The 27,555-nt window shown below is 40.1% G+C and overlaps 1 protein-coding gene and 1 long non-coding RNA gene across 3 annotated transcripts in view; one reads left to right on the forward strand and one right to left on the reverse strand.

Annotated features, from left to right (window-relative positions):
* LOC147583269 (uncharacterized) overlaps positions 1-13,377 on the reverse strand; it is a 61,030-nt gene extending 47,653 nt beyond the window's left edge. Inside the window, exon 1 of the long non-coding RNA XR_015247526.1 lies at positions 13,098-13,377. This is a non-coding gene — a long non-coding RNA (uncharacterized LOC147583269). The remainder of the gene's footprint in view (positions 1-13,097) is intronic.
* CYP51A1 (cytochrome P450 family 51 subfamily A member 1) overlaps positions 1-27,555 on the forward strand; it is a 35,520-nt gene that overhangs the window by 1,411 nt on the left and 6,554 nt on the right. The window contains exons 2-10 of one of the 2 annotated variants that reach the window (XM_086696432.1): positions 12,286-12,456; positions 15,140-15,238; positions 18,728-18,904; positions 20,137-20,263; positions 21,747-21,921; positions 23,685-23,804; positions 24,451-24,646; positions 26,501-26,596; positions 27,178-27,346. In XM_086696432.1, the coding sequence (XP_086552558.1) occupies positions 12,415-12,456; positions 15,140-15,238; positions 18,728-18,904; positions 20,137-20,263; positions 21,747-21,921; positions 23,685-23,804; positions 24,451-24,646; positions 26,501-26,596; positions 27,178-27,346 (1,201 nt within the window). In that variant the 5' untranslated portion in view covers positions 12,286-12,414. Of the gene's footprint in view, positions 1-12,285; positions 12,457-13,642; positions 13,968-15,139; positions 15,239-18,727; positions 18,905-20,136; positions 20,264-21,746; positions 21,922-23,684; positions 23,805-24,450; positions 24,647-26,500; positions 26,597-27,177; positions 27,347-27,555 lie in introns of those variants that run through there. The other variant, XM_025929551.2, reaches the window with a different exon arrangement.

Genomic DNA, 27,555 nt, shown 5'->3' on the forward strand with positions numbered 1-27,555 from the left:
TGCTGTTTAATACTCCATTGTATATATATACCACATCTTCTTTATCCATTCATCCATCGATGGACATTTGGGCTCTTTCCATAGTTTGGCTATGTCGATATCACTACTATAAACATTGGGGTACATGTGCCCTTTCGAAACAGCACACCTGTATCTCTTGGATAAATACCTAGTAGTGCAATTGCTGGATTGTAGGGTAGTTCTATTTTTAATTTTTTGAGGAACCTCCATACTGTTTTCCAGAGTGGCTGCACCAGTTTGCATTCCCACCAGCTGTGCAAAAGAGATCCTCTTTCTCTGCATCCTCGCCAACACCTGTTGTTGCCTGAGTTGTTAAGATTAGCCATTCTGGAAAGGTAAGATGGGGACTGGTCAGGGAAGATGACGGCGTAGGAGGACGCTGGGCTCACCGCACGTCCTGCTGATCACTTAGATTCCACCTACACCTGCCTAAATAACCCAGAAAACCGCCAGAGGATTAGCAGAATGGAGTCGCCAGAGCCAAGCGCAGACCAGGGGCCACAGAAGAGGGTAGGAAGGGCGGCGAGGCGGTGCGCGCTCCACGGACTGGGGGGAGGGAGCCGGGGCGGAGGGGCGGCTCGCCGGCCAAGCAGAGCCCCCGAGTCTGGCTTGCAAAAAGCGGAGGGGCCTGACGGACTGTGTTCCGACAGCAAGTGCGACTTAGCGTCTGGGAGGTCATAAGTTAACAGCTCTGCTCAGAAAGCGGGAAGGCTGGAGGACAAAGGGAAGGAGAGCTGCTGAGCCCCCGGACGACAGAGCTCAGTTTGGTGGGGAACAAAGGCGCTCGCCAGCGCCATCTCCCCCGCCCATCCCCCAGCCAAAATCCCAAAGAGAACCAGTTCCTGCCAGGGAACTTGCTCGCTCCGCGCAAACACCCAACTCTGCGCTTCTGCAGAGCCAAACCTCCGGCAGCGGATCTGACTCCCTCCTGCTGCCACAGGGCCCCTCCTGAAGTGGATCACCTAAGGAGAAGCAAGCTAAGCCTGCCCCTCCTGCCCCTGTGCACCTTGCCTACCCACCCCAGCTAAGACACCAGATCCCCAGCATCACAAGCCTGGCAGTGTGCAAGTAGCCCAGACGGGCCACCCCACCCCACAGTGAATCCCGCCCCTAGGAGAGGGGAAGAGAAGGCACACACCAGTCTGACTGTGGCCCCAGCGGTGGGCTGGGGGCAGACATCAGGTCTGACTGCGGCTCCGCCCACCAACTCCAGTTATACACCACAGCACAGGGGAAGTGCCCTACAGGTCCTCACCACGCCAGGGACTATCCAAAATGACCAAGCGGAAGAATTCCCCTCAGAAGAATCTCCAGGAAATAACAACAGCTAATGAGCTGATCAAAAAGGATTTAAATAATATAACAGAAAGTGAATTTAGAATAATAGTCATAAAATTAATTGCTGGGCTTGAAAACAGTATAGCTGACAGCAGAGAATCTCTTGCTACAGAGATCAAGGGCCTAAGGAACAGTCACGAGGAGCTGAAAAATGCTTTAAACGAAATGCATAACAAAATGGAAACCACCACGGCTCGGATTGAAGAGGCAGAGGAGAGAATAGGTGAACTAGAAGATAAAGTTATGGAAAAAGAGGAAGCTGAGAAAAAGAGAGATAAAAAAATCCAGGAATATGAGGGGAAAATTAGAGAACTAAGTGATACACTAAAAAGAAATAATATACGCATAATTGGTATCCCAGAGGAGGAAGAGAGAGGGAAAGGTGCTGAAGGGGTACTTGAAGAAATAATAGCTGAGAACTTCCCTGAAGTGGGGAAGGAAAAAGGCATTGAAATCCAAGAGGCACAGAGAACTCCCTTCAGACATAACTTGAATCGATCTTCTGCACGACATATCATAGTGAAACTGGCAAAATACAAGGATAAAGAGAAAATTCTGAAAGCAGCAAGGGGTAAACGTGCCCTCACATATAAAGGGAGACCTATAAGACTCGTGACTGATCTCTCTTTTGAAACTTGGCAGGCCACAAAGAATTGGCACGAGATCTTCAGTGTGCTACACAGAAAAAATATGCAGCCGAGAATCCTTTATCCAGCAAGTCTGTCATTTAGAATAGAAGGAGAGATAAAGGTCTTCCCAAACAAACAAAAACTGAAGGAATTTGTCACCACTAAACCAGCCCTACAAGAGATCCTAAGGGGGACCCTGTGAGACAAAGTACCAGAGACATCACTACAAGCATAAAACATACAGACATCACAATGACTCTAAACCCATATCTTTCTATAATAACACTGAATGTAAATGGACTAAATGCGCCAACCAAAAGACATAGGGTATCAGAATGGATAAAAAAACAAGACCCATCTATTTGCTGTCTACAAGAGACTCATTTTAGACCTGAGGACACCTTTAGATTGAGAGTGAGGGGATGGAGAACTATTTGTCACGCTACTGGAAGCCAAAAGAAAGCTGGAGTAGCCATCCTTATATCAGACAAACTAGACTTTAAATTAAAGGCTGTAACAAGAGATGAAGAAGGACATTATATAATAGTGACAGGGTCTATCCATCAGGAAGAGCTAACAATTATAAATGTCTATGCGCCGAATACCGGAGCGCCCAAATATATAAAACAATTACTCATAAACATAAGCAACCTTATTGAGAAGAATGTGGTAATTGCAGGGGACTTTAACACCCCACTTACAGAAATGGATAGATCATCTAGACACATGGTCAATAAAGAAACAAGGGCCCTGAATGAGACATTGGATCAGATGGACTTGACAGATATATTTAGAACTCTGCATCCCAAAGCAACAGAATATACTTTCTTCTCGAGTGCACATGGAACATTCTCCAAGATAGATCATATACTGGGTCACAAAACAGCCCTTCATAAGTTTACAAGAATTGAAATCATACCATGCATACTTTCAGACCACAATGCTATGAAGCTTGAAATCAACCACAGGAAAAAGTCTGGAAAACCTCCAAAAGCGTGGAGGTTAAAGAACACCCTACTAACGAATGAGTGGGTCAACCAGGCAATTCGAGAAGAAATTTAAAAATATATGGAAACAAATGAAAATGAAAATACAACAATCCAAACGCTTTGGGACGCAGCGAAGGCAGTCCTGAGAGGAAAATACATTGCAATCCAGGCCTATCTCAAGAAACAAGAAAAATCCCAAATACAAAATCTAACATCACACCTAAAAGAAATAGAAGCAGAACAGCAAAGACACCCCACACCCAGCAGAAGAAGAGAAATAATAAAGATCAGAGCAGAAATAAACAATATAGAATCTAAAAAAACTGTAGAGCAGATCAACGAAACCAAGAGTTGGTTTTTTGAAAAAATAAACAAAATTGACAAACCTCTAGCCAGGCTTCTCAAAAAGAAAAGGGAGATGACCCAAATAGATAAAATCATGAATGAAAATGGAATTATTACAACCAATCCCTCAGAGATACAAACAATTATCAGGGAATACTATGAAAAATTATATGCCAACAAATTGGACAACCTGGAAGAAATGGACAAATTCCTGAACACCCACACTCTTCCAAAACTCAATCAGGAGGAAATAGAAAGCTTGAACAGACCCATAACCAGCGAAGAAATTGAATCGGTTATCAAAAATCTCCCAACAAATAAGAGTCCAGGACCAGATGGCTTCCCAGGGGAGTTCTACCAGACGTTTAAAGCAGAGATAATACCTATCCTTCTCAAGCTATTCCAAGAAATAGAAAGGGAAGGAAAACTTCCAGACTCATTCTATGAAGCCAGTATTACTTTGATTCCTAAACCAGACAGAGACCCAGTAAAAAAAGAGAACTACAGGCCAATATCCCTGATGAATATGGATGCAAAAATTCTCAATAAGATACTAGCAAATCGAATTCAACAGCATATAAAAAGAATTATTCACCAGGATCAAGTGGGATTCATTCCTGGGATGCAGGGCTGGTTCAACATTCGCAAATCAATCAACGTGATACATCACATTAACAAAAAAAAAGAGAAAAACCATATGATCCTGTCAATCGATGCAGAAAAGGCCTTTGACAAAATCCAGCACCCTTTCTTAATAAAAACCCTTGAGAAAGTCGGGATAGAAGGAACATACTTAAAGATCATAAAAGCCATTTATGAAAAGCCCACAGCTAACATCATCCTCAACGGGGAAAAACTGAGAGCTTTTTCCCTGAGATCAGGAACACGACAGGGATGCCCACTCTCACCGCTGTTGTTTAACATAGTGCTGGAAGTTCTAGCATCAGCAATCAGACAACAAAAGGAAATCAAAGGCGTCAAAATTGGCAAAGATGAAGTCAAGCTTTCGCTCTTTGCAGATGACATGATATTATACATGGAAAATCCGATAGACTCCACCAAAAGTCTGCTAGAACTGATACATGAATTCAGCAAAGTTGCAGGATACAAAATCAATGTACAGAAATCAGTTGCATTCTTATACACTAACAATGAAGCAACAGAAAGACAAATAAAGAAACTGATCCCATTCACAATTGCACCAAGAAGCATAAAATACCTAGGAATAAATCTAACCAAAGATGTAAAGGATCTGTATGCTGAAAACTATAGAAAGCTTATGAAGGTAATTGAAGAAGATTTAAAGAAATGGAAAGACATTCCCTGCTCATGGATTGGAAGAATAAATATTATCAAAATGTCAATATATGTCAAATGTCAAAATGTCAAAGCTATCTACACATTCAATGCAATCCCAATCAAAATTGCACCAGCATTCTTCTCGAAACTAGAACAAGCAATCCTAAAATTCATATGGAACCACAAAAGGCCCCGAATAGCCAAAGTAATTTTGAAGAAGAAGACCAAAGCAGGAGGCATCACAATCCCAGACTTTAGCCTCTACTACAAAGCTGTCATCATCAAGACAGCATGGTATTGGCACAAAAACAGACACATAGACCAATGGAATAGAATAGAAACCCCAGAACTAGACCCACAAACGTATGGCCAACTAATCTTTGACAAAGCAGGAAAGAACATCCAATGGAAAAAAGACAGTCTCTTTAACAAATGGTGCTGGGAGAACTGGACAGCAACATGCAGAAGGTTGAAACTAGACCACTTTCTCACACCATTCACAAAAATAAACTCAAAATGGATAAAGGACCTGAATGTGAGACAGGAAACCATCCAAACCTTAGAGGAGAAAGCAGGAAAAGACCTCTCTGACCTCAGCCGTAGCAATCTCTTCCTCGACACATCCCCAAAGGCAAGGGAATTAAAAGCAAAAGTGAATTACTGGGACCTTATGAAGATAAAAAGCTTCTGCACAGCAAAGGAAACAACCAACAAAACTAAAAGGCAACCAACGGAATGGGAAAAGATATTTGCAAATGACATATCGGACAAAGGGCTAGTATCCAAAATCTATAAAGAGCTCACCAAACTCCACACCCGAAAAGCAAATAACCCAGTGAAGAAATGGGCAGAAAACATGAATAGACACTTCTCTAAAGAAGACATCCGGATGGCCAACAGGCACATGAAAAGATGTTCAGCGTCGCTCCTTATCAGGGAAATACAAATCAAAACCACACTCAGGTATCACCTCACGCCAGTCAGAGTGGCCAAAATGAACAAATCAGGAGACTATAGATGCTGGAGAGGATGTGGAGAAACGGGAACCCTCTTGCACTGTTGGTGGGAATGCAAATTGGTGCAGCCGCTCTGGAAAGCAGTGTGGAGGTTCCTCAGAAAATTAAAAATAGACCTACCCTATGACCCAGCAATAGCACTGCTAGGAATTTATCCAAGGGACACAGGAGTACTGATGCATAGGGGCACTTGTACCCCAATGTTCATAGCAGCACTCTCAACAATAGCCAAATTATGGAAAGAGCCTAAATGTCCATCAACTGATGAATGGATAAAGAAATTGTGGTTTATATACACAATGGAGTACTACGTGGCAATGAGAAAAAATGAAATATGGCCTTTTGTAGCAACATGGATGGAACTGGAGAGTGTGATGCTAAGTGAAATAAGCCATACAGAGAAAGACAGATACCATATGGTTTCACTCTTATGTGGATCCTGAGAAACTTAACAGGAACCCATGGGGGAGGGGAAGAAAAAAAAAAAAAAAAGAGGTTAGAGTGGGAGAGAGCCAAAGCATAAGAGACTGTTGAGAACTGAGAACAAACTAAGGGTTGATGGGGGGTGGGAGGGAGGGGAGGGTGGGTGATGGGTATTGAGGAGGGCACGTTTTGGGATGAGCACTGGGTGTTGTATGGAAACCAATTTGACAATAAATTTCATATAAAAAAAAAAAGATTAGCCATTCTGACAGGTTGAGTTGGTATCTCATTGTGGTTTTGATTTGTATTTCCTCCTCTCAATTCTGATGAGGAGTGATGTTGAGCAATTTTTCATGTGTCGGTTGGCCATCTGGATGTCTTCTTTGGAGAAGTGTCTATTCATGTCTTTTGCCCATCTCTTCTCTGGATTGTTTTTTGGGTGTTGAGTTTGATAAGTTCTTTATAGATTTTGGATACTAACCCTTTATCTGATCTGTCATTTGCAAATATCTTCTCCCATTCTGTCGGTTGCCTTTTAGTTTTGCTGATTGTTTCCTTTGCTGTGCGGAAGCTTTTTATTTTGATGAGGTCCCAATTGTTCATTTTTGCTTTCGTTTTCCTTGCCCCCGCAGACGTGTTGAGTAAGAAGTTGCTGTGGCCAAATTCAAAGAGTTTTTGTCTGCTTTCTCCTCTATGATTTTGATGACTTCTTTTCATCTATCTTGAGTTTATTTTTGTGTATGGTGTAAGAAAGTGGCCCAGGTCATTTTTCTGCATGTCGCTGTCCAGTTTTCCCAGCACCGTTTGCTGAAGAGACTGTCTTTATTCCACTGGATATTCTTTCCTGCTTTGTTAGAGATTAGTTGGCCATATGCTTGTGGGTCCATTTCTAGGTTCTTTATTCTGTTCCATTGATCTGAGTGTCTGTTTGTGTGCCAGTACCATACTGTCTTGATGATTACAGCTTTGTAATAAGTCTTGAAGTTCAGGAGCGTGATGCTTCCAGCTTCGGTTTTCTTTTTCAAGATTGCTTTGGCTACTTGGGGTCTTTTCTGGTTCCATACAAATTTTAGGCTTGTTTGTTCTAGCTCTGTGAAGAATGCTGGTGTTATTTTGATAGGTATTGCATGGAATATGTAGATTTGTTTAGGTAGTATCGATGTTTTAACAATGTTTATTCTTCCAATCCAGGAGTATGGAGTATTTTTCCATTTTTTTGTGCCTTCTTCAATTTCTTTCATAAACTTTCTATAATTTTCAGTGTATAGATTTTTCACCTCTTTGGTTATGTTTATTCCTAGGTATTTTATGGTTTTTGGTGCAACTGTAAATGGTATCAACGCCTTGATTTCTCTTTATGTTGCTTCATTATTGGTGTATAGGGATGTATCTGATATCTGTGCATTAATTTTATATCATGCAACTTTGCTGAATTCATGGATCAGTTGTAGCAGTTTTTGGTGTTTTTGGTGTTTTGGTTGTAGCAGTCTTTTGGGTTTTCCATACAGAGTGTCATGTCATCTGCAAGGAGTGAAAGTTTGACTTCCTCCTGGCTGATTTGGGTGCTTTTATTCTTTTGTGTTGTCTGATCGCTGAGGCTAAGACTTCCAATACTATGTTGAATAACAGTGGTGAGAGTGGACATCCTGGTCTTGTTCCTGTCCTTAGTGGGAAAGCTCTCAGTTTTTCCCCATTGAGGATGATATTAGCAGTGGGTCTTTCATATATGGCTTTTATGATCTCGAGGTATCATCCTTCTAGCCCTACTTTCTTGAGGGCTTTTATCAAGATAGGATGCTGTATTCTGTCAAATGCTTTCCTGCATCTATTGAGAGGATCATGTGGTTCTTGTCTTTTGTTTTATTGATGTAATGTATTTATTGATTGTTTTGTGGATATTGAACCAGTCCTGCATCTCAGGAATAAATCCCACTTGGTCGTGGTGAATAATTCTTTTAATATATTGTTGGATCTGGTTGGATAGTATCTTGTTGAGGATTTTTGCATCAATGTTCATCAGGGAAATTGGTCTGTAGTTCTCCTTTTTAGTGGGGTCTCTGGTTTTGGAATGAAGGTAATGCTGGCTTCATAGAAAGAGTTTCGAAGTTTTCTTTCCATTTCTATTTTTGGGAACAGCTTCAAGAGAATAGGTGTTAACTCTTCTTTAAATGTTTGATAGAATTCCCTTGTAAAGCCATCTGGCCCTGGACTCTTGTTTTTTGGGAGATTTGTGATTACTAATTCGATTTCTTTATTGGTTATGGGTGTGTTCAAATTTTCTATTTCTTCTTGTTTCAGTTTTGGTAGTTTATGTTTCTAGGAATTTGTCCATTTCTTCCAGATTGTCCATTTTATTGGTGTATAGTTGCTCATAATATTCTCTTTTTATTGTTTGTATTTCTGCAGTGTTGGATGTGATTTCTCTTCTTTCATTCTTGAATTTATTTATTTGGGTCCTTTTCTTTTTCTTTTTGATCAAACTGGCTAGAGGTTTATCAATTTTGTTAATTCTGTCAAAGAACCAGTTTCTGGTTTCATTGATCTGTTCTACTGTTTTTTTGGGGGTTTGATAGCATGGATTTCTGTCCTAATCTTTATTATTTCCTGTCTTCTGCTGGTTTTGGGTTTTATTTTGCTGTTCTTTTCCCAGCTCTTTGAGGTGTAAGGTTAGGTTGTGTATCTGAGACCTTTCTTCCCTCTTTAGGAAGGCCTGGATTGCTATATACTTCCCTCTTATGACCGCCTTTGCTCATCCCAGAGGTTTTGTGCTTCAGTGTTATCATTATCATTGGCTTCCATGTACTTTTTAATTTCCTCTTTCACTTCTTGGTTAGCCCATTCGTTCTTTAGTAGGATGTTCTTTAGTCTCCAAGTATTTGTTATCTTTCCAAATTTTTTCTGGTGGTTGATTTCGAGTTTCATGGCATTGTGGTCTGAAAATATGCACGGTATGATCTTGATCTTTTTGTACTTGTTGAGGGCTGATTTGTGTCCCAGTATGTGATCTATTCTGGAGAATGTTCCATGTGCACTGGAGAAGAACGTGTATTCTGCTGCTTTAGGATGAAATGTTCTGAATATATCTGTTAAGTCCATCTGGTCCAGTGTTATTCAAAGCTGGCAGGAATAAAATTGCTTCCTGGAAAGAAAAGCCTCTGTTACGACTCTCTGTGCAACTCTCTGTGCAAGAATCCTGCTACAATTTGGCTGTGTTTCCCAACCCCTCACTTCTGAGGGACTGCAGCTTTGACCTGCTCAGACCCTCAGGGGGAGGGCCTCGCTGAGCAATGGCCAGGTGCTGGCTGCACCCAGGAACATTCGGAGACCGCACTGCTGCCGATGCTCAGAGCCTGTGGCTGGGTGCCAGTCTGCCCCAGAAAAAGTTCGCGCGATCTTCTAGCAGCAGCGTTTCAGAGTTTATGAAAAATCACAACACGCACCTGGAGCCTGGCTTTACCCTTATAGTGCTTGTTTCAGCACCAGTGAATGTGGCTGTTCTCCTGGGTCCACTGGGGTCTTTGCCCCAGGGGCGGGGAGCACACAGCCTATACCAAATGTCCTCCCAGCAGGGGAACCGCCTCTTCCCCTGTGGCCCTTGGGCTCTTCACTCTTTGGACCTCGCTCTCTGCTCCTGAGGATTCGCCCTTCCCACCAGAGCATCGCCAGGTATGGAGCTGCTGAGTTTCAGACTCTGTGCTCCCCTGTTTATAGAATCTTAAAGGAATTTAAACCCTCTCCTTTCTCCTTTTTTTGTTCAGTCCCTGGAGATGTTTCCGCTTTTCCACTTTCTTTCCAGCTGTTTTTTTTGCAAGAGGTGCTTTTTTGGTACTCTCCCCCCATCTCCGGCCTCTCTCTGCAAGCAAAAAACAGCTCCCTGACCTCTGTGGCTCCTCTCTCCCCCAGTTCACCTCTTCACTCGTACCTGCTGAGTTTTGTGGTTCAGATTGTAGAGATTGTTGTGTTAATCCTGAAATCAGTTTTGTAGGTGTGCATGTGGTTTAGTGTTGATTTGGCTACATTTCAGGGACGAGAGACCCCAAAAAAACTTCCATGCTGTTCTGCCATCTTGGGCCCTCTCCCAACAATCTCCCTTTTCAATTTATGATGTACTTCTGAAGTATCACTTTGGAAAACTCACATTAAAATAACAAAAACTATGGTTATATAATAATGAGAACTACCTTGAAGTTTTGATGAGTAAAAGGTCTTGCTTTAAAACTATTTCACAGGAAGATCATACTGGTGGTATAGGATGTGGTTCCAGAGAGAACAAAAATTGACAACCCGGGAGCGCCTGGGTGGCTCAGTCAGTTAAGTGTCCAATTTTTGCTCAGGTCATGATCTCATGGTTAGTGAGATCTTACGGTTATTGCTGACAGCTCAGAGCCTGGAGCCTGCTTCCGATTCTGTGTCTCCCTCTCTCGCTGCCCCTCCCCTGCTGGCACTCTGTCTCTCTTTCGAAAATAAACTTAAAAAAAAAAAAATAGAAGCCCCACAACTCAATTTTAGGTTAGCAGTTTTCATTATTTTTGGTCTCAGAGCTCTTTCACAATCTTATACATTATTAAGAGCCCTAAAGAACTTTTTTAAAAAATGTGGGTTACATCTATATGTATTGACAGTAATGCAAATTAAAGGGAAGAAATAAAAATACTAATTTATTAAAAATAACAACCCATGTTAACATAAACATGTGTACTTTAATGAACACAGTTATGTTTTCAAATAAAAAAATAGAAACATGGCACTATTTCAGATTTTTGCAAATCTCTTTAATGCCAGGCTTAATGGAAGATACTTGAATTCTCATGTGCGCTCCTGTATTCAATCTGTTGTGCAATGTTTGGGTTCAAGTATATTAAGAAAACCTGGCTTCACACAGATGTGTAGTTGGAAAAGGCAGGAATATTTTAATAACTTTTCCAGATAATTATTATTTTTTTTTTTAAATTTTTTTTTTTTTTTTTCAACGTTTATTTATTTTTGGGACAGAGAGAGACAGAGCATGAACGGGGGAGGGGCAGAGAGAGAGGGAGACACAGAATCGGAAACAGGCTCCAGGCTCTGAGCCATCAGCCCAGAGCCCGACGCGGGGCTCGAACTCACGGACCGCGAGATCGTGACCTGGCTGAAGTCGGACGCTTAACCGACTGCGCCACCCAGGCGCCCCTTTTTTTTTTTTTTTTTAAATTTTTTTTTTTTTTTTTCAACGTTTATTTATTTTTGGGACAGAGAGAGACAGAGCATGAACGGGGGAGGGGCAGAGAGAGAGGGAGACACAGAATCGGAAACAGGCTCCAGGCTCTGAGCCATCAGCCCAGAGCCAATAATTATTTTTTTTTATAAGTTGTAGTATCTTAAAAGTTGCAGTCTAGAATCTGAAAGTATATCAATGAACTTTTTATATTACATGAAATCTATTGTTTTGGCTTGTAGTTTGAATGAATGTTTTACCCAGGCATGATTTTGTAACATCATGCACTGGGCATCTGAAAATACTGGTTTAATGAATTATGCAAAGATTCTAATGTTGACACATCGTATACAAAATCCATTTGTTACTAAATTTTCCTCTGCAGAAAAGTCTCAAGAATTAGTAAGTTGTCAAGTTGATAGTAGTAGATTGTTTTCTAAAATTCTTACTTTTTATTTGAAACATTTAATATTTTATCATTGACAACAAATATTGCCAATGAATTTCTTTAAAAGCACAAACAGGCCGATTTAATTTTCAAGAAAATGTCTGTCAAATACCCAAATCTGAATGGCACTCGGCAGTCATTCTTTCAAGCAAAAATGTTATTCCATGAAAGAAGTAGCTAAATACATGTCCTCAGTGGTTGAACTTTAATAAAATTAACGTTCACTATTTCATCAAGGACATTCTTAAGTGAAATAGATAATTTTTTTTTTTTTAATTGCAAGTGCATGGCAGTGAGGAATAATGAATGACTCAGTCTGGTGCCCCTGCTTTGATTTGTGCTAAGGCCGGAGAAGCTTTATTTAGTACTGATTTTACTATCAGTGCAAATTCCAGCAGTTAAAATGCAAATAACAGTATTATTATAAGGAGCTTTGACTTTGCAGATACTCTGAACATGTCTTGGGGATACCCAGAGGGCCATGGACCACAGTTTGAGAACTGCTATGGTAGGAATTAGGATAAACTCAGAATATAAAAACAATTAAGGCATGATCCCTATTCTCACGTTTATCTTTTAACAGAGGAAACCTATAGAGATGATTACAACATAGCTTTAGAGATACAAGAAATGGCAACACTGGGGGATGACTCATTAAAGACCAGCATGGAAGCAGAGACCTCGTAGAGTACTTTTGCAATGCAGACAAGCAATGATGAGGCCTGACCTAAGGTCAGTGGAATGGAGACCTAAGGTGAGTGGAGAAACTTTCAAGGTGGTGGAATTATAGGATGTAGCGATTAACTATGAAGAATGAAGGAGGAGGGCAATGGGGTAGATAGCGATGCCCTTCCTACATATGCATTACAGGAGGGGCAGGTTGACAGCCAGGTGGGAGGAGATAATAAATTCAGTTTTGGATTTATTGACAATGAGATGAATGTGAGGTCTCTAGAGGTGTTGACCAGGCAATTAGATATTTCTGCTCCTTCCCTGAAAGCCCTGCAGTTTTCTCATTCGCTGCTGTATCCCCAGTGCCTAGCTCTTAATGTTGACTGAATAAATACCTAAATACGGTCAGGAGCTCGTGAGAATAATATAAAAAAATTAAATTTGGTAGTCATTATATATATGCTTATTTGAAACCACAGGAGTGGGTGGAGCAGTATGACGGTAGCTGTAAGACTGAACTCCCGCTTTAATCTCTGGCGGTTCAACAGGCAAAAGTGGAGTTCTTGGGGCATGTTGCCTCAGACAGGTCGCGACGGCCTATAACACAGATTTATTTCGGAAACCTGTTTCTGGATAATCCAGACAACAACCAAGATTTGTTACCTTTATGCCGTATATTAATACCTGTCAGACTGGTTTTAACTGGGATGGGGTGGGACTGACCTCATCGTCCCACCCTTCGGTGTGCAGAAGCAGTGTTTCAAAATTCCCCTTTTCCTGACTCCGTGGGCGGTCTGTCAGAGGCCTCCGCACCCCGGCCCTAAGCAGGATCAGGTGCAGCAGACCCGCGAGCCCGGGCGAGGGGCGGCGCCCAGGCTACCCGCCCAGCTGACGTGATGTATGCTGAGATCACCTCACGAGCGCTCGGTGCAATCATCGAGCGCCCTGCCGTCTCCGCCCTCTACTCGCAAACCTTGATCTGAGATCCCTCCGCCCGCCCCCTCCCCGCACCGAATCGTGGAGCCCCGCACCCACGGCACGCAGGCTCAGGTTGTCTGAGGTTCCCAGAGGTAATTGCCTCCTAAACTCAAGTTCTCTTCTTTCTCTGTACCACCCATACCATAAGTGCAACTTGCTTTTTCAGGTCCTTTTTCCTGGCGTAAGGAGACCTCGGTGGTATGCAGACTTACTTGAGAGGCGTGGCCAGCATCGGATCCCGCCTCGTTCTGTGACGCCAAGGGTGGTGCGCGTGGGAGCCACGGGTAGGGGTGGGACTCGGTTTAGTGGGAGAGCTGGGGGCCGGGGCCGTGTCCGGACGCCCATCTGCCGGCTTCTCTCGCTCCGTGGATTCGGAGGAGCGGCCGCGACCTCGGCCTCCAGCGTCTCCAGCGAACTGTAGTGGATGCTGTGGCGGCCAGGATGCTGCTGCTGGGATTACTGCAGGCGGGCGGGTCGGTGTTGGGGCAGGCGATGGAGAGGGTGACCGGCGGCAACCTCCTATCCATGCTGCTAATCGCCTGCGCCTTCACGCTTGGCCTAGTCTACCTGTTCCGCCTTGCAGTCGGCCACCTGGCCCCCATGCCGCCCGGGGCGGTAAGTGCACCCCGGGGACCCGGGCGGGGAACGCAGCGACCGCTGTGGCCTCAGGGCGAGCCAGGCGACGACAGAGGCGGCCAAAGGGCTAGCAGGAGTGGTGACCACGGCCATGCTTGGCTGGGCGGTGGAAGCGGGCGCACTGGGGGCTGGGAGGTGGCCGCAACTCTGCTGCTGATGGTCGAGACTGCCTTGACCTTGCTAGCCTTGGTGCTGGGGGTCCGGCTGGCCAGGACCTCCAGGATCATAGTGGTGTTATAGACTTTGGCGGAGTCCCTACTGGGGATGGGATGCCCTGGCAGCTTCGGTCCCTGTGGCGGTCGTCTTGATGACTGCGCCCTTGTGGGGTTCAATGTCCTGCGGCCTGTGATATCGCCCCTAATGGCGACTTAATATCAGTCTGAAGGGGGGAGTGTTTGGTAGGGTAAGAGTGACTGGATTGTCACTTCTTGTGCCAATGAAGTATCAGTTTCTTTAAGTTAGTGCCTTTATTGACCATTAGCTTCATACTTACCGAATATATTTGATGAATGCATCCTTAACCAACCAACACCAAGTAGCTTTTAAAACTGCCTTTTACAGTTTTACATTCCACTGCCTTTGTACAGTGGAATGTACGAACTAAAAGTTTTATGAAAGTGTCTTTTATAGCGAGTGCTAAAGCACCTGCTAGGACTGATCTACCCTCTCTTTAAAATCAATGGATGAGATGTGTTTTGTTTACTGATAAATGTAGCTTCTTAAACATTTCACTTTCTGTACACGTTACTGTTTGTCTTTTTCTGTACCTTCTTTAGGTATAGAAAGAATCTGGGACTAAAATTGTGAGTGGTAGTGGTGAAGATGCTGTTGTTTGATTTTCCTGTTTTTTTTTTTTTTTTTTTTTTTTTTTTCCCCACTGCTGTTGGTTAAGAAAGTTGCCTAGAGCCACAAATAAATATTCTGGACAGTGTTCAGCATGTCCAGTTGCAATACCTTTGTGTTTGTCTAGTTATTTATCTTACATCACGTTCTGAGTTTCTGTTTACTATGGCCACTCCTAAGATATTTGCAGTTTAGCTGTTCTTAAGTTATTGATGCTTTATTTTTTATTTCATTTGTTTGGTCATGAACCTAAACTGGATTTCTCCTTTAGAATGAAATGTGAGTCCACATTTTGTTTTCTCTTGCAGAAAAGTCCACCATACATTTTCTCTCCAATTCCATTCCTTGGACATGCCATAGCATTTGGGAAAAGTCCAATTGAATTCCTAGAAAATGCATATGAGAAGGTAAGTCTTCCAAATAATTACAGGAAAAGAAATTAGTGCTTTTCAAACTTTCTTTTAGATGGCAGAACATTAAAAAAAATTTGTGATCTTGTGCTTCTCCCCAGTATAGGAAACAGATTAAATTAGAGCTGCTCCTGTTTAAGAGCTGGAAGGGTCTTGGAGATCCTCTTAATCTCTTCCATGTCCTGGGTGATCTCTGAAACATCACCTGAGGGAACCTGTAGTTCTGGCAGCTATGGCCTAAAAACCACTAGCCTAAAGTTTGTACTTACTGATCGTAGTTAAAATTGATACTGATTGACCCTTATTTTTCTTAACCAGTCATCTGTGGGATTTTCTAACCTGCCTTAAAAATCTTCTGTGACTTCAGTTTTGTCTACTTAGGTGATGCCACGGCCACTCAGATCTTTGCCCTTCCAACAAGCTTTCCCGTGCTGATTCAACCATTTATTCCACAGGCCCACTTTGAATGGTTGTCACTCTTAATGGTTTCATTTCCACAGTATAAATTTAGACACTTTATTCTGAGACCATAACTTCTTTTCCCAGCTTGCCTGTACAGTTCCTTCCATTGTAACCATTCTTTGACCTCATTAGATCTTCTAGTCCATTGTCCCATTTACTTTCTCCTGATCTATTATTAGCCTCTTTACTTCTCTTCTTTTTCCAGTCCGGCACCATGGTCCACCATTTCAGTTACACTTTAGCCAATACCATACGTTTCCTTTTCATTTTACTTACATGGTAAAACCCCAACCTTGGAGGGAGGCTATTAGTCATTTTCTTCTTGCACCAGTTAGGAAGTTCCTTCCTAGCTTCATGATTCCCTACCTTGAATGAGCTTTGAACACTGTTCAACAGTCGTATCATGCCAAAGTATGGTTGGCATACTTTGTGTTTGCCACACTGACAGTTCAGACCTTCATTTTCTAAACTTCTGAATCTTCCTATCAAAGCAGATGATTTCGTCTCCTCTTTAAAGAGAGATGTATAACCATCCAAAGAGAACTCTCTCATGCTCCCACTTTGAAACATATATTCTCTTTTCTTCCTGTTACACTAATTATAAAACACTTACTTTGTGCCAATACTGAGTGCTTTAGATAGATTATTTCACTGAAGCTCCACAAATTCCTTTCAGGTATATACATTTTATACATGATAACACTGAGAAACAGGTTATATAATTTGCTCTTGGGGCTCCCTGCTGGTTAGTGGTGAAGCCAGGGTTTATATATGGTCTGATTTCCAACTCTGTATGCTTTTAATAATAATAATAGTAATACAACACATGTAATGTTTACTACGGCCAACATACTCTTCTACAATATATTTATATCTGACATACACATCATGGATATAATCTGTATGTGTATATATATGTATATATAATCTTGATAATAGTAGGAACTGTCATTATTTCCATTTTATGGATGAGGGAAACTGAAGTACAGAGAAGTTAAATTCTCTGTCTGTAGGAGCAAGGTCACAACAGCTAATACGTGGAGGACCCTGGATGTGAACCCTGGTAGTCTGGCTCTAGAATCTTAGGCTCTAGCCTACTAGGTGCTGTCACCTTGGTTTTTATTTTGTATCCTATTGGAAGTTAAAGTCTCAATCCATCTTTTGTCTCAGGAACATTATGCTGTTTTTCTTCTTTCTATAGTGACTTCTTCAACTGGATCTTTCCCATGTTCTCTGAAAAATTTTTCAAAGGTCAAAAGGACCAGAGCTTCTGTTGACCACTCAGTCTCCTCTCATGTCCTTCCCCCTTTAGCAAGTTTTCTGCACTTACTTTGTTTCCACATCTTCTGTTTACTTACTCTTCATACCACCCTTGATTAATGAGTTCCATTTCCTAATTCAATGAACTTGACCTCTCAGCTGTATTTGTCACTGGTAACCACAACTACTCCCTCCTCCTTAAATGTGGCTTCTCTCATTTTTTCCCCCTGCTTCTCTGTGTCTTCTCTAACTCATTCGTGGGCTCATGCCTGGCCATTTACTGTTGGGGTTCATGTTGGTTTGGTCCTTGGCCTTTATTCTTTCCTAGGTGATCTCCTCTCTACCTGCAGCTTCAGTTACCAGCCATATGTGGATGACACCCAAATTAATAAGCTCCAGACCTGGATGTTCACCTCTCATGTGATTCTTTTCTGAGATGTCTCAAAGGCATCAGAAATCCAATATTTCTAAAGTCTCACCCTTGGTTTTTCTCTCTCCAATCCTGGTTGTCCTGTTCTTTCTTCTCACCATTGTTCTGTTTTACAGTGAACTGAAGCCTATGATTCATTCTTGATACTTCCCTCTCCCTCTCTTAATCCATTTCCATCTGCAGATTCTCCAGAATAACTCAGTATACATTTGCTTCTATGGGCATTGTCCCACCATTAACCATGTGGCAAGTTTTCATCATCAGTTTCCTGTAATAGGCTGTAACTCGTCCTCTGGTATTCTTTCTGTTCTTGTCCCTCCCTCTTCTTTCTATAACAGCCAGAGGGACCTTTCTTTTTAAAATATGCATACATCAGTGTGTCTCTCGTATGCAGTTTAACATCTTCTATGGCTTTTCATTGCCTGTAAGGAAAAAACTGAATATGGCTTCTGAGACTCTGGTGTAGGCTCTGCAGACTATGCTCCTCTGTCCTTTCCTCCACTCTTTCCTTCAGGACCTTTGTGCATGTCTGGCCACCATGCTAATTCCTCCTCATCCTTGGAGCCTCAGCTCAGGTGGTCTTTCCTCTCTTTGGTCTCCCTTGTATCAGTTCTTTTATCACAGAGATACTTACCTTCCAGTAGTACTTGTCACATTTGCAGTTTTACATTTGTTGATGTGATTATTTGATTTTAAGTGGTATCTTTTTCAGTAGATTAAGCGTCATGAGTCTGGAACAGTATTTTTGTTCACAATTATATCCTCAGAGCCTTGTCTTCAAAATAATCAGAAAACTGCAAGGGAAAGCATTTAACACTCAACCAGATTAACAAAGAATTAAAAATGAAATCATTTAGTGTTGGTGAGATAGTAGTAAAAACGGATAACTAAATAAACTTCCGATGTCTTTACACAGCAAATACTATATAACTTGTATAATAATGTAAAGGTCATAACCTTTGGTGACTCCTATAAACTTTTCTTTAACCAATGGGAAAAAAATCTATATTCTCAGAGATACTCATTGCAGAAATATCCATAAGAAGTGAAAAAACTGACACATCACCCATTTGTCCAATAATGAAAGAATAATTATTAAAATTATGTTTGTGTAAAGGATAGTAAATATTTTCAGTATAAACTGAAAAAAATGAAAAGTTTATTCATATTTCATTTGGAACTGGATGAATAAAATTATAAATCTGCACAAAGACTGGGTGAATAACTGCATTAAGGCTTATGCACGTTTTAATTTTCAAAAGTAAAGAGGTTAGTATTTCTTTAGTGCTCCATATTTTTTGGCATCATCACTAAGGCTGCTTTTCTTTCTTTAGTATGGACCTGTATTTAGCTTTACCATGGTGGGCAAGACATTTACTTACCTTCTGGGGAGTGATGCTGCTGCACTGCTTTTTAATAGTAAAAATGAAGACCTGAATGCAGAAGATGTCTACAGTCGCCTGACAACACCTGTGTTTGGGAAGGGAGTTGCATATGATGTCCCTAATCCAGTAGGTGATGCTCTTCTCGCCAAGAAAGACATATCTATAATATAATGTTATAGGTAGTAGTGTAATATTGTACATGGAAAATGTGGAGACAATTCATTCCTTGGTTCAAAAATCTGAAGCATGAGACATTGAAAAGACAAAAACCCCTAGGTAACTGACAAAGAATGGGTATTTGTTTTGTAGTTGCAGGCACGGGCTAAGCAGTTTTAAATGGTTTCCTGCACAGAGAAATACAACCAATGATAACAGTGCATTGGAATTTGAGTCCATTGGGTGACAAGAAAATCCCATTTTTTAATCAGAAGGTCCTCCTGCCATCCCACTCCTCTGAAATTCTAGCATAAGAGCTTGTTTTGAGCTAGAGATTGTTGGCTTTAGAAGTTTGGTTTCTTTCCTCCTCCTAAAGTCCAATATTAAAGTGTTGCAAGTTGATACGAAAAACACCAATGAGATCATTGGCTCAATTGCTTGGTGTGGGCTCTGGCTGAGATCCTACCACACGTTACCTAGTATCCCAGTGCAGCAGTTAGGAGTCAACATCAAGTGTTATTTCTGGGGATGGGGGTGGGTGGGGGGAGCTGTGGGGGAATGAATGGCTCCTCAAGGCCAAAAGCAAGAGCCCTGGAAAACACCTGTGGTCAAATATATCTATTTTTTTCATACTGCTGATCAGATTCTTAAAATAGAAATGTCCCAATGGTTTAAAACCATTGGTTGTCTTAGGGTGAGTTTATTTTAGTCAGACTATATTGAATCGTAATTAAACTTCTGGAAGATAGTGAAAGGAACAATACTTGTTTGGGAATAGAATGGGAGAATATGTGAAGTAGGATAAAAATGATATCAAAGTGTAATGAACCTTTGGGAGATGCTGTTGGTGTCTGGGTTGGTTTGGAATACCAGAAGAGAACAGGATAGGAAAGGTAAGCCCTGGAGTGAGGAGTGGCAAAATGTGTATGTAGGAAGGAAGGCGGAGGTGGGGTTCCTAATTTATTGTTAGTCTAGGGCCCATGCACCAGGTGTTTCTCCACACATTACTTCAGATCCATGTAAACGCGCTAAGTTTCCCATGTCTGATGTAGTTTAAAAAAAAAATCCTTTTATTTTTTAATCTTTTTTCAGAATATTGTTTTCTTTGGGTGTTACAGAGTTCTTATAATAGCCTAAATGAATCTTGTGACAAAACAAAATTGTGTTTTAATGCTTGGTATTATACCGTTAATATTTTTAAGGTGTTTTTGGAGCAGAAGAAAATGTTAAAAAGTGGCCTTAACATAGCCCACTTTAGACAGCACGTTTCTATAATTGAAAAAGAAACAAAGGAATACTTTCAAAGTTGGGGAGAAAGTGGAGAAAAAAGTAAGCAAATGTTTTGGTTTTGCATTTATCCTAATATTTCTACTTTTTTATGACTAGAAACATAAGAATATATGATATGTATAAAAAAATAAACTACAGCATTTGTGAAACCTCCTTAGATTTAATGGCAAGAATATGTTTTGATAACCATAGAGTTAAAAAGACCCAAGAGAAAGTGATTTTACCACTCATTTAGCAAAACTTTTAAAATGGGTTAACTAACATGCAGGTTATTCAGCTCATTTGTACAAATAATATAAAAATCGTTTTTTAAAGATTAAAATAAACTGAGTGTAAAACTTTTTGCAAGGTCATTTTAAGACAATAAAATAACTTTTTTTTTTCACCCCAGTGGGCAAGTAAAAATCTAAGCGATTTAGTTTTGTATATAATACCTTATTTATTTAATATCGTATGAGAATGATTTAATTCATGAAAAAAGTAAATTTAAATACATAGGTTTATTTTACCACCAAATGTATTATATGCTCTCTTGCGTTATGTACGAGTATACTGAGTATAATTTGACATTCTTTGGATATTTGTATGAATCCATTCTGTAAATGGGACAATAAGTGTCCCTTTCAGAGAAAATTGCCATGGCCAAAGCAGGAAGCAACATCTGCCTACAGAGCATCAAGACCTCTTCTTAGGTCCCCATGTTTTTTCTGGGCATGGTCTTCAGTTTCTATAAAAGGTCCAGAAACTTGATTTTATTTTTAATACACCTAAAGTTGATGTGATCTGTTTCTAACCATATAACAAGCTGATGTATAAACTAGAATGCCAACTTAATGAATACAAGTGAGACAAAGTTATAGCACTGAGAACACCAGAATTTGCCTGACTTCATTGGCAAATCTCATTGGAAAGCCAGGTGATAACTGGAAGTTCATTTGGTACATGTGGAATTAAAGAGCAAGGCGCAACTGGGTAATTTTTAGGACGTTTAAATGTCATCCAAACGTGCTTGCCTACACTGGTCTAAAATTTGGGATATACCAATTGGTGATTAGTTACAGTTTTCTTTCATATACGGTCAAGACTTCAAATTGTCCTGATTTTCCTGCTTTTGACCTGGGAAATAACCCATTCTTCGGTCTTTGGACTGCTGTTCTTTGGGAAGCATCTCCGATGCACTAAATAACCTTTTGCTGCTTTTGTTACACTGCGACCTGGAACTCCTGCAACTATATTCGTTTTTGTCTTCAATTTATCTTTTCAAGTTGAGTCATGAGTGAGGTTTAAAGATGTCTTTGTGGCCCCTGTTTTGGCCACTTGGGAGTGCTTCCCATCATGAGTTTCTTGCCTCTCTTTGTTGTGTCCACATGTCTGTCTGTAGGCTTTTTTTGATGATATGAACAGGAAGGATCTTTGGTTTTTGTTCTTAATTTTCCTTTTTAATACTTTCATATCTCTAAGAAAACAGAACATTTCAAAAGAATATTTGGTAATAGAACGGGAATGATCTTTTTTCCTCTAGATTTGTTTGAAGCTCTTTCTGAGCTCATAATTTTAACAGCTAGCCATTGTTTGCATGGAAAGGAAATCAGAAGTCAACTCAATGAGAAAGTGGCACAACTGTATGCAGATTTGGATGGAGGTTTCAGCCATGCAGCCTGGCTGCTACCAGGTTGGCTCCCTTTGCCGAGTTTCAGGTATGGATAAAAAAAACTATGCTTGTTTATTTCACTGTAGAACTGCTGTAGTGTCGGTATACTTTATGTTAACAAAGATAAAAAATAAAAGAGACAAATTAGGGGAGATTATGAGCCCCCATTCTTCTATAAGAATTCAAGACAGGTTTTCTGTATATAGTGAGCTCACTGAAGATAAGTTTCAGTTTATTAAAGCAGTGATTTGTTGTCCAGCTGTTCTAATATTTTAAAACCTACTTATCGCACATATTCCTTGTAGTCAGGAAAGTCTCTCAACTCTATCTGAAGGTGATACACCCCTCTATGCACTTATTTGAAAATATTTGACTGTTTTTATAGTATATTGTGAAATATCTTTCTTTTGAAGTATTAGTGGCTTTCTTTAATTATCTCTGTCTTCTTACAACTGTACTGTGATTTCCTTAAGGGCAGGGACCATCTGATACAAAGAAATACTGCTTATAGGACTTGACATACAGCTTGTGTATCAGTGGGCTCTCTGTACCTGTTGATTCACTGTTGTTCAGGTGAGAGATGGAGAGGAGTTAAGTTGGTACTCCCTTTTCCTTCTGCTACTTCTACATAGTTACAGGATAAAGAGGGGAAGAAAAAAGGAAAACCAGGAGGGTTTCTCTGGAATTCTTTAGAACTCGTAATACTTTATAAGGAGCTTGGCAGTTTTCAGAATTCTTTCATGCATAGCCTGTAATGGATTCTCCAGAAATGTGCATTGAGTCTGTTTTTACCTCTTCTGTCTCCTGGATGAAGTCAGAAATTCCTGAGCTTGGTACAATAGACCTTTCACACTTCAGCCCAGTCTTTCTCGGTCTTACCTGAACCAACTGATTTAACTAAATTATTCCATTGCTTTTCTTAAACAGGCCTTATGTTTTTCCTGGCACTGCTGTGTTCATTTTGGTAAACTTCTTCTGCCCACATTATCTCAGTTGATCCTCAGTGACAGTCTTACAAACAAAGCAGGGCAGCAATTTTTATTAGAAGGCTTGGTTACAAAGGGGCTAGGTAGTCAGATTGCCTGGTTTTAAATTTCAGCTGCATTGCTTTCTGGCTCTAGTGATCTCATGCAGTTACCTGTGAATTGAGGATAATAGCATCTACCTCACAGGAGGTCAAAGTGGGTAATTCATGTAAAACACTTAGAGTACCTGTTACCCACTGAGTACCCTACTTTAAAGGTAAGATTTGGGGAGCTGAAGTTTGTTTTGTGACTCTACTAGTGTTTTTGCCCCTTACAAAACATGTGGTCTCAGAAAATAAAAAGAATCAAATCCTATATGCTATAGTCATGTTCTAAATCCTAGATTTTATATAATCCTAAATAAATCTTAAGTTTATTCAAATCCTGAATCCTACAGAAAAACCAGAATGACTATCTTCTTCAAGAATTAATTTGGTCAAAATTGGAATTTTAATTAATTTCATTAATTTAAAGGATTATTCTGCTGTTAAACCAGAAATGGATTCTACAGGAATAATAACAAGTCTTATGTTAGACCTTCATTAGAACACAGGTGGTGGTATGTTAATAGTCAGGGTCACATATGTAAAGACACCTTTCTTGCCTTTAAGGACCCTGGACATTTCTAACAGTATAAGAATTTTATGGCCTTTTTTTTTTTTCCTCTTGGTTCTGATTTTTTGTCGATTATTATAGAGTTATTCAAGTTAGTTAAATAAGGTTATTTTCAAAATGAACTGATGCCAGAAAGTACTTTTTAGTCATTTTCATCTTTGAATTGCAGACGCAGGGACAGAGCTCATCGAGAGATCAAGAATATTTTCTATAAAGCAATCCAGAAACGCAGGCAGTCAGAAGAAAAACTTGATGACATTCTCCAAACTTTACTAGATTCTACTTACAAGTAAGAGCTCTTTTAGCATGTATCAGGCTAATGCAGGAAATTACACATTACAACATAGTTAATTACAATTAAAAAGTAATGATGCTGACAGAATTAGTAGCTGTGACCCTTGGACTTTTTCAATGGATGAGACATAAAATACTGGGAACCTATGCCTTAGTGAAGTCCCAAGTGACTGTGCATGGGAAAAAGTTTGCTGATAAACTGCAGGGAAGTATTTTGTAATCAAAATCCTATTTGTCTTTGGTCTGTCTCTTTTCCCTAAAGGGGGAAAAATTCTCACTTGTGATGGGCAAATGCAAGAGACTATTATACCTGAAAAATGTATTCACCATGACCCTTTATTTAAATGTTGACAAGGGGCACCTGGGTGTCTCACTCGGTTAAGCTTCTGACTCTTGATTTTGGCTCAGGTCATGATCTCACAGTTATGGGATAGAGCCCCCTTTTGGGCTCTGCGCTGGGCATGGAGCTTGCTCCTGCTTAAGATTCTCTCTTCCTCTCCTCTCTGCCTCTCTTCCCCGCTTGCACTCTCTCTCTCTCTCTCTCTCTCAGAATAAATACATAAACATAAAAAAAAATAAATGTTGAGGCCTGAAATGGGTCTGCCACAATGGTAAATTTGTGTTTGTGATTCACTCTGTAGGGATGGGCGTCCTCTGACAGATGATGAAGTGGCAGGCATGCTTATTGGACTGCTCTTGGCAGGGCAGCATACATCTTCAACTACGAGTGCCTGGATGGGCTTCTTTTTGGCCAGAGACAAAACACTTCAAGAAAAATGCTATTTAGAACAGAAGACAGTCTGCGGAGAAGATCTGCCTCCTTTAACTTACGATCAGGTTTGTGGATTTTTAATTTCATTGCTGCCTTATGACTTTGAGTATCTAATGAGTGGCTAATTTTTAGAGGGGACAATTTGAGATCTTCTATTTATTGTAAATTAAATTAGCTTCTTTATTTTTAGAAAACTCCCCATAGCCCTCCCTGAAATGTCTTAATGTTGGATCCAGTTTGCTAGTATTTTGTTGAGTAATTTAGCATCTATTCATAAGGGATATTGATGTGTAGTTTTATTTTTGGGTGTGTAGTTTTATCATGACGTCTTTGACAGGTTTTGATATCAGAGTAATGCTGGTCTAATAGAATAAGTTTGTAAGTGTTCCCTCTTTTATTTTTTTGGAAGAGTTTATGAAGGATTGGTATTAATTCTTTCTTATGTGTCTGGTTAGAATTCACCAGTGAAGCCATCTCAGTCTGCTTGTCTTTGTGGGAAGTTGTTTGATGATTTGTTATAGATCATGTGTTCTGTTTCATCCTGAGTCTTTGGTTTATGTCTTTCTAGGAATTTGTCCATTTCACCTAGGTTACCTAATTTGTTGGCTTAAAATTGTTATAGTTTTCTCTTACCATCCTTTTTATTTCTGTAAGTTCAGCAGTGATGTCTCCTTTTTCATTCCTGATTTAATAACTTTTTTTTTTTATTTTTTTTTTTTAACGTTTATTTATTTTTTTGAGACAGAGACAGAGCATGAACGGGGGAGGGTCAGAGAGAAGGAGACACAGAATCTGAAACAGGCTCTAGGCTCTGAGCAGTCAGCACAGAGCCCGACGTGGGGCTCGAACTCACGGACCACGAGATCATGACCTGAGCCGAAGTCGGCCGCTTAACCGACTGAGCCACCCAGGCGCCCCAATAACTTTTAAAACAATAGCTTAAGGGGCGCCTGGGTGGCGCAGTCGGTTAAGCGTCCGACTTCAGCCAGGTCACGATCTCACGGTCCGTGAGTTCGAGCCCCGCGTCAGGCTCTGGGCTGATGGCTCAGAGCCTGGAGCCTGTTTCCGATTCTGTGTCTCCCTGTCTCTCTGCCCCTCCCCCGTTCATGCTCTGTCTCTCTCTGTCCCAAAAATAAATAAAAAAAAACGTTGAAAAAAAAATTAAAAAAAAAATAAATAAAACAATAGTTTAATTCATTCATAACTTACATACCATAGAATCCATTTAGAGTGTACAATGTAGTGTTTTTTTGGTATAGTCAGAATTGTGATGGTATCACAATTTTAGAACACTTAAATCACTTCTAAAAGAAAGCTGGTACCCATTAGCAGTCATGCTCCATTTCTCCTGCCTCTGGCAACCAGTAATCTTTTTGTCTATATGGATTTGCCTTATTCTGGACATTTCCTACAAATGGGACTGGCTTCTTTTGCTTGGCATGTTTCCAAGTTTCATCCATGTTGTAGCATATATCAGTACTTTGGCCTTATTTATTGCCAGGTTATATTCCATTGTATGGATATCCCACGTTTATCTATTCATCAGTTGATGAACATTTAGGTTGTTTCCATCTTTTGGCTATTATGAATAATGCTGCTCTAAACATTTAATCACAGGTTTTGAAAAAGCTGACATTGATGATTTTTGCTAGTGTTTTCACTTTTTTAGATAAGTAAATTTTTGCAGGTCCTTACTATGCCATTCTTCAGGGTGATTACCTCTCCTGTGGGTGTCTTGCCTCCTTTCTCTTGTTGACTGTGGTTAGTAATAGAACAAGATAATCTCAGCTACTGAACTAGTTACTTCTGTACTTCTACCAGAAGTTAAACTATCTTATAATAACACAGTTTAAATAATATTGCATACTATTGAAGTAAGTTAAAATTTGTAAAACTCAGGAAATGATTTCCTTTTTTAGCTCAAGGATCTAAATGTACTTGATCGCTGTATAAAAGAAACATTAAGACTTCGACCTCCTATAATGACTATGATGAGAATGGCCAAAACCCCTCAGGTAAGTCTCTTGGTTAGATTTCCCCTTTCGTGTGTCCAGTTTGTATTTATCAAAAAGAAGAAATATTATAATAGCAAAGAGAATTTTTCTAATTAAGAAAGAATAATCATTTCTGTGTAATTTCAATTTTATGTATTCTAACTCTTGATATATAATTATATATTCAATTTATACAGATATTTTTATATAAATAATTGCAGAATATATACATTCTAATCTGTTCCCTGCATTTTTACTTAACAATTAGGGTTTTTAAAATGGTAATATATTTTTTCTTGGTTTAAAAAAAAACATGTTAAAGAAAATTCTGACAGTATGGAAGAATATGAATTGGATTATGAAGGCTCCTTGAAATCCCTCTGCTACCTCTGAGGCGTTTATAGCTTTTTTTAATTTCCAGCCCCATTTTGGGTCACTTGGAAGTCATCTTTAGTTAAAATAATTTTCAGCTGGCCTGTCATCTAGCTAGTTTTTAAATATAAGTATAGCTCATGTGGGTTAATGCTTTATTACACAGTGGTCTGGTTATTTGGTAAAATATTGTTATATTTTCTAAGGAAATGTGTTGCTTTCATTTGTAGACTGTGGCAGGGTATACCATTCCTCCAGGACATCAGGTGTGTGTTTCTCCTACTGTCAATCAAAGACTTAAAGACTCATGGGTAGAACGCCTGGACTTTAATCCTGATCGCTACTTACAGGACAATCCAGCATCAGGAGAGAAGTTTGCCTATGTGCCATTTGGAGCTGGTGAGATACCATTTTACATTTGGAATTTTTGTTCTGAGAATGTGTTGATGTTTGTCAAAATAACCCATGTGAATTTTATTTACAAATACCTTTTCCTTTCCTCATACGGACATTTCTGTAAACATTTGTATGAGTATAATCTTTGCCAAGTTAGAAAAAGTACTTTATTTGTACTAAAGGAAATAGTTTTATGAATTTTTACACAATGC

This window comes from Puma concolor, chromosome A2 (assembly GCF_028749965.1).
Source record: "Puma concolor isolate L17-30 chromosome A2, mPumCon1.1.hap2, whole genome shotgun sequence".
Classification (NCBI taxonomy): Eukaryota; Metazoa; Chordata; class Mammalia; order Carnivora; family Felidae; genus Puma; species Puma concolor.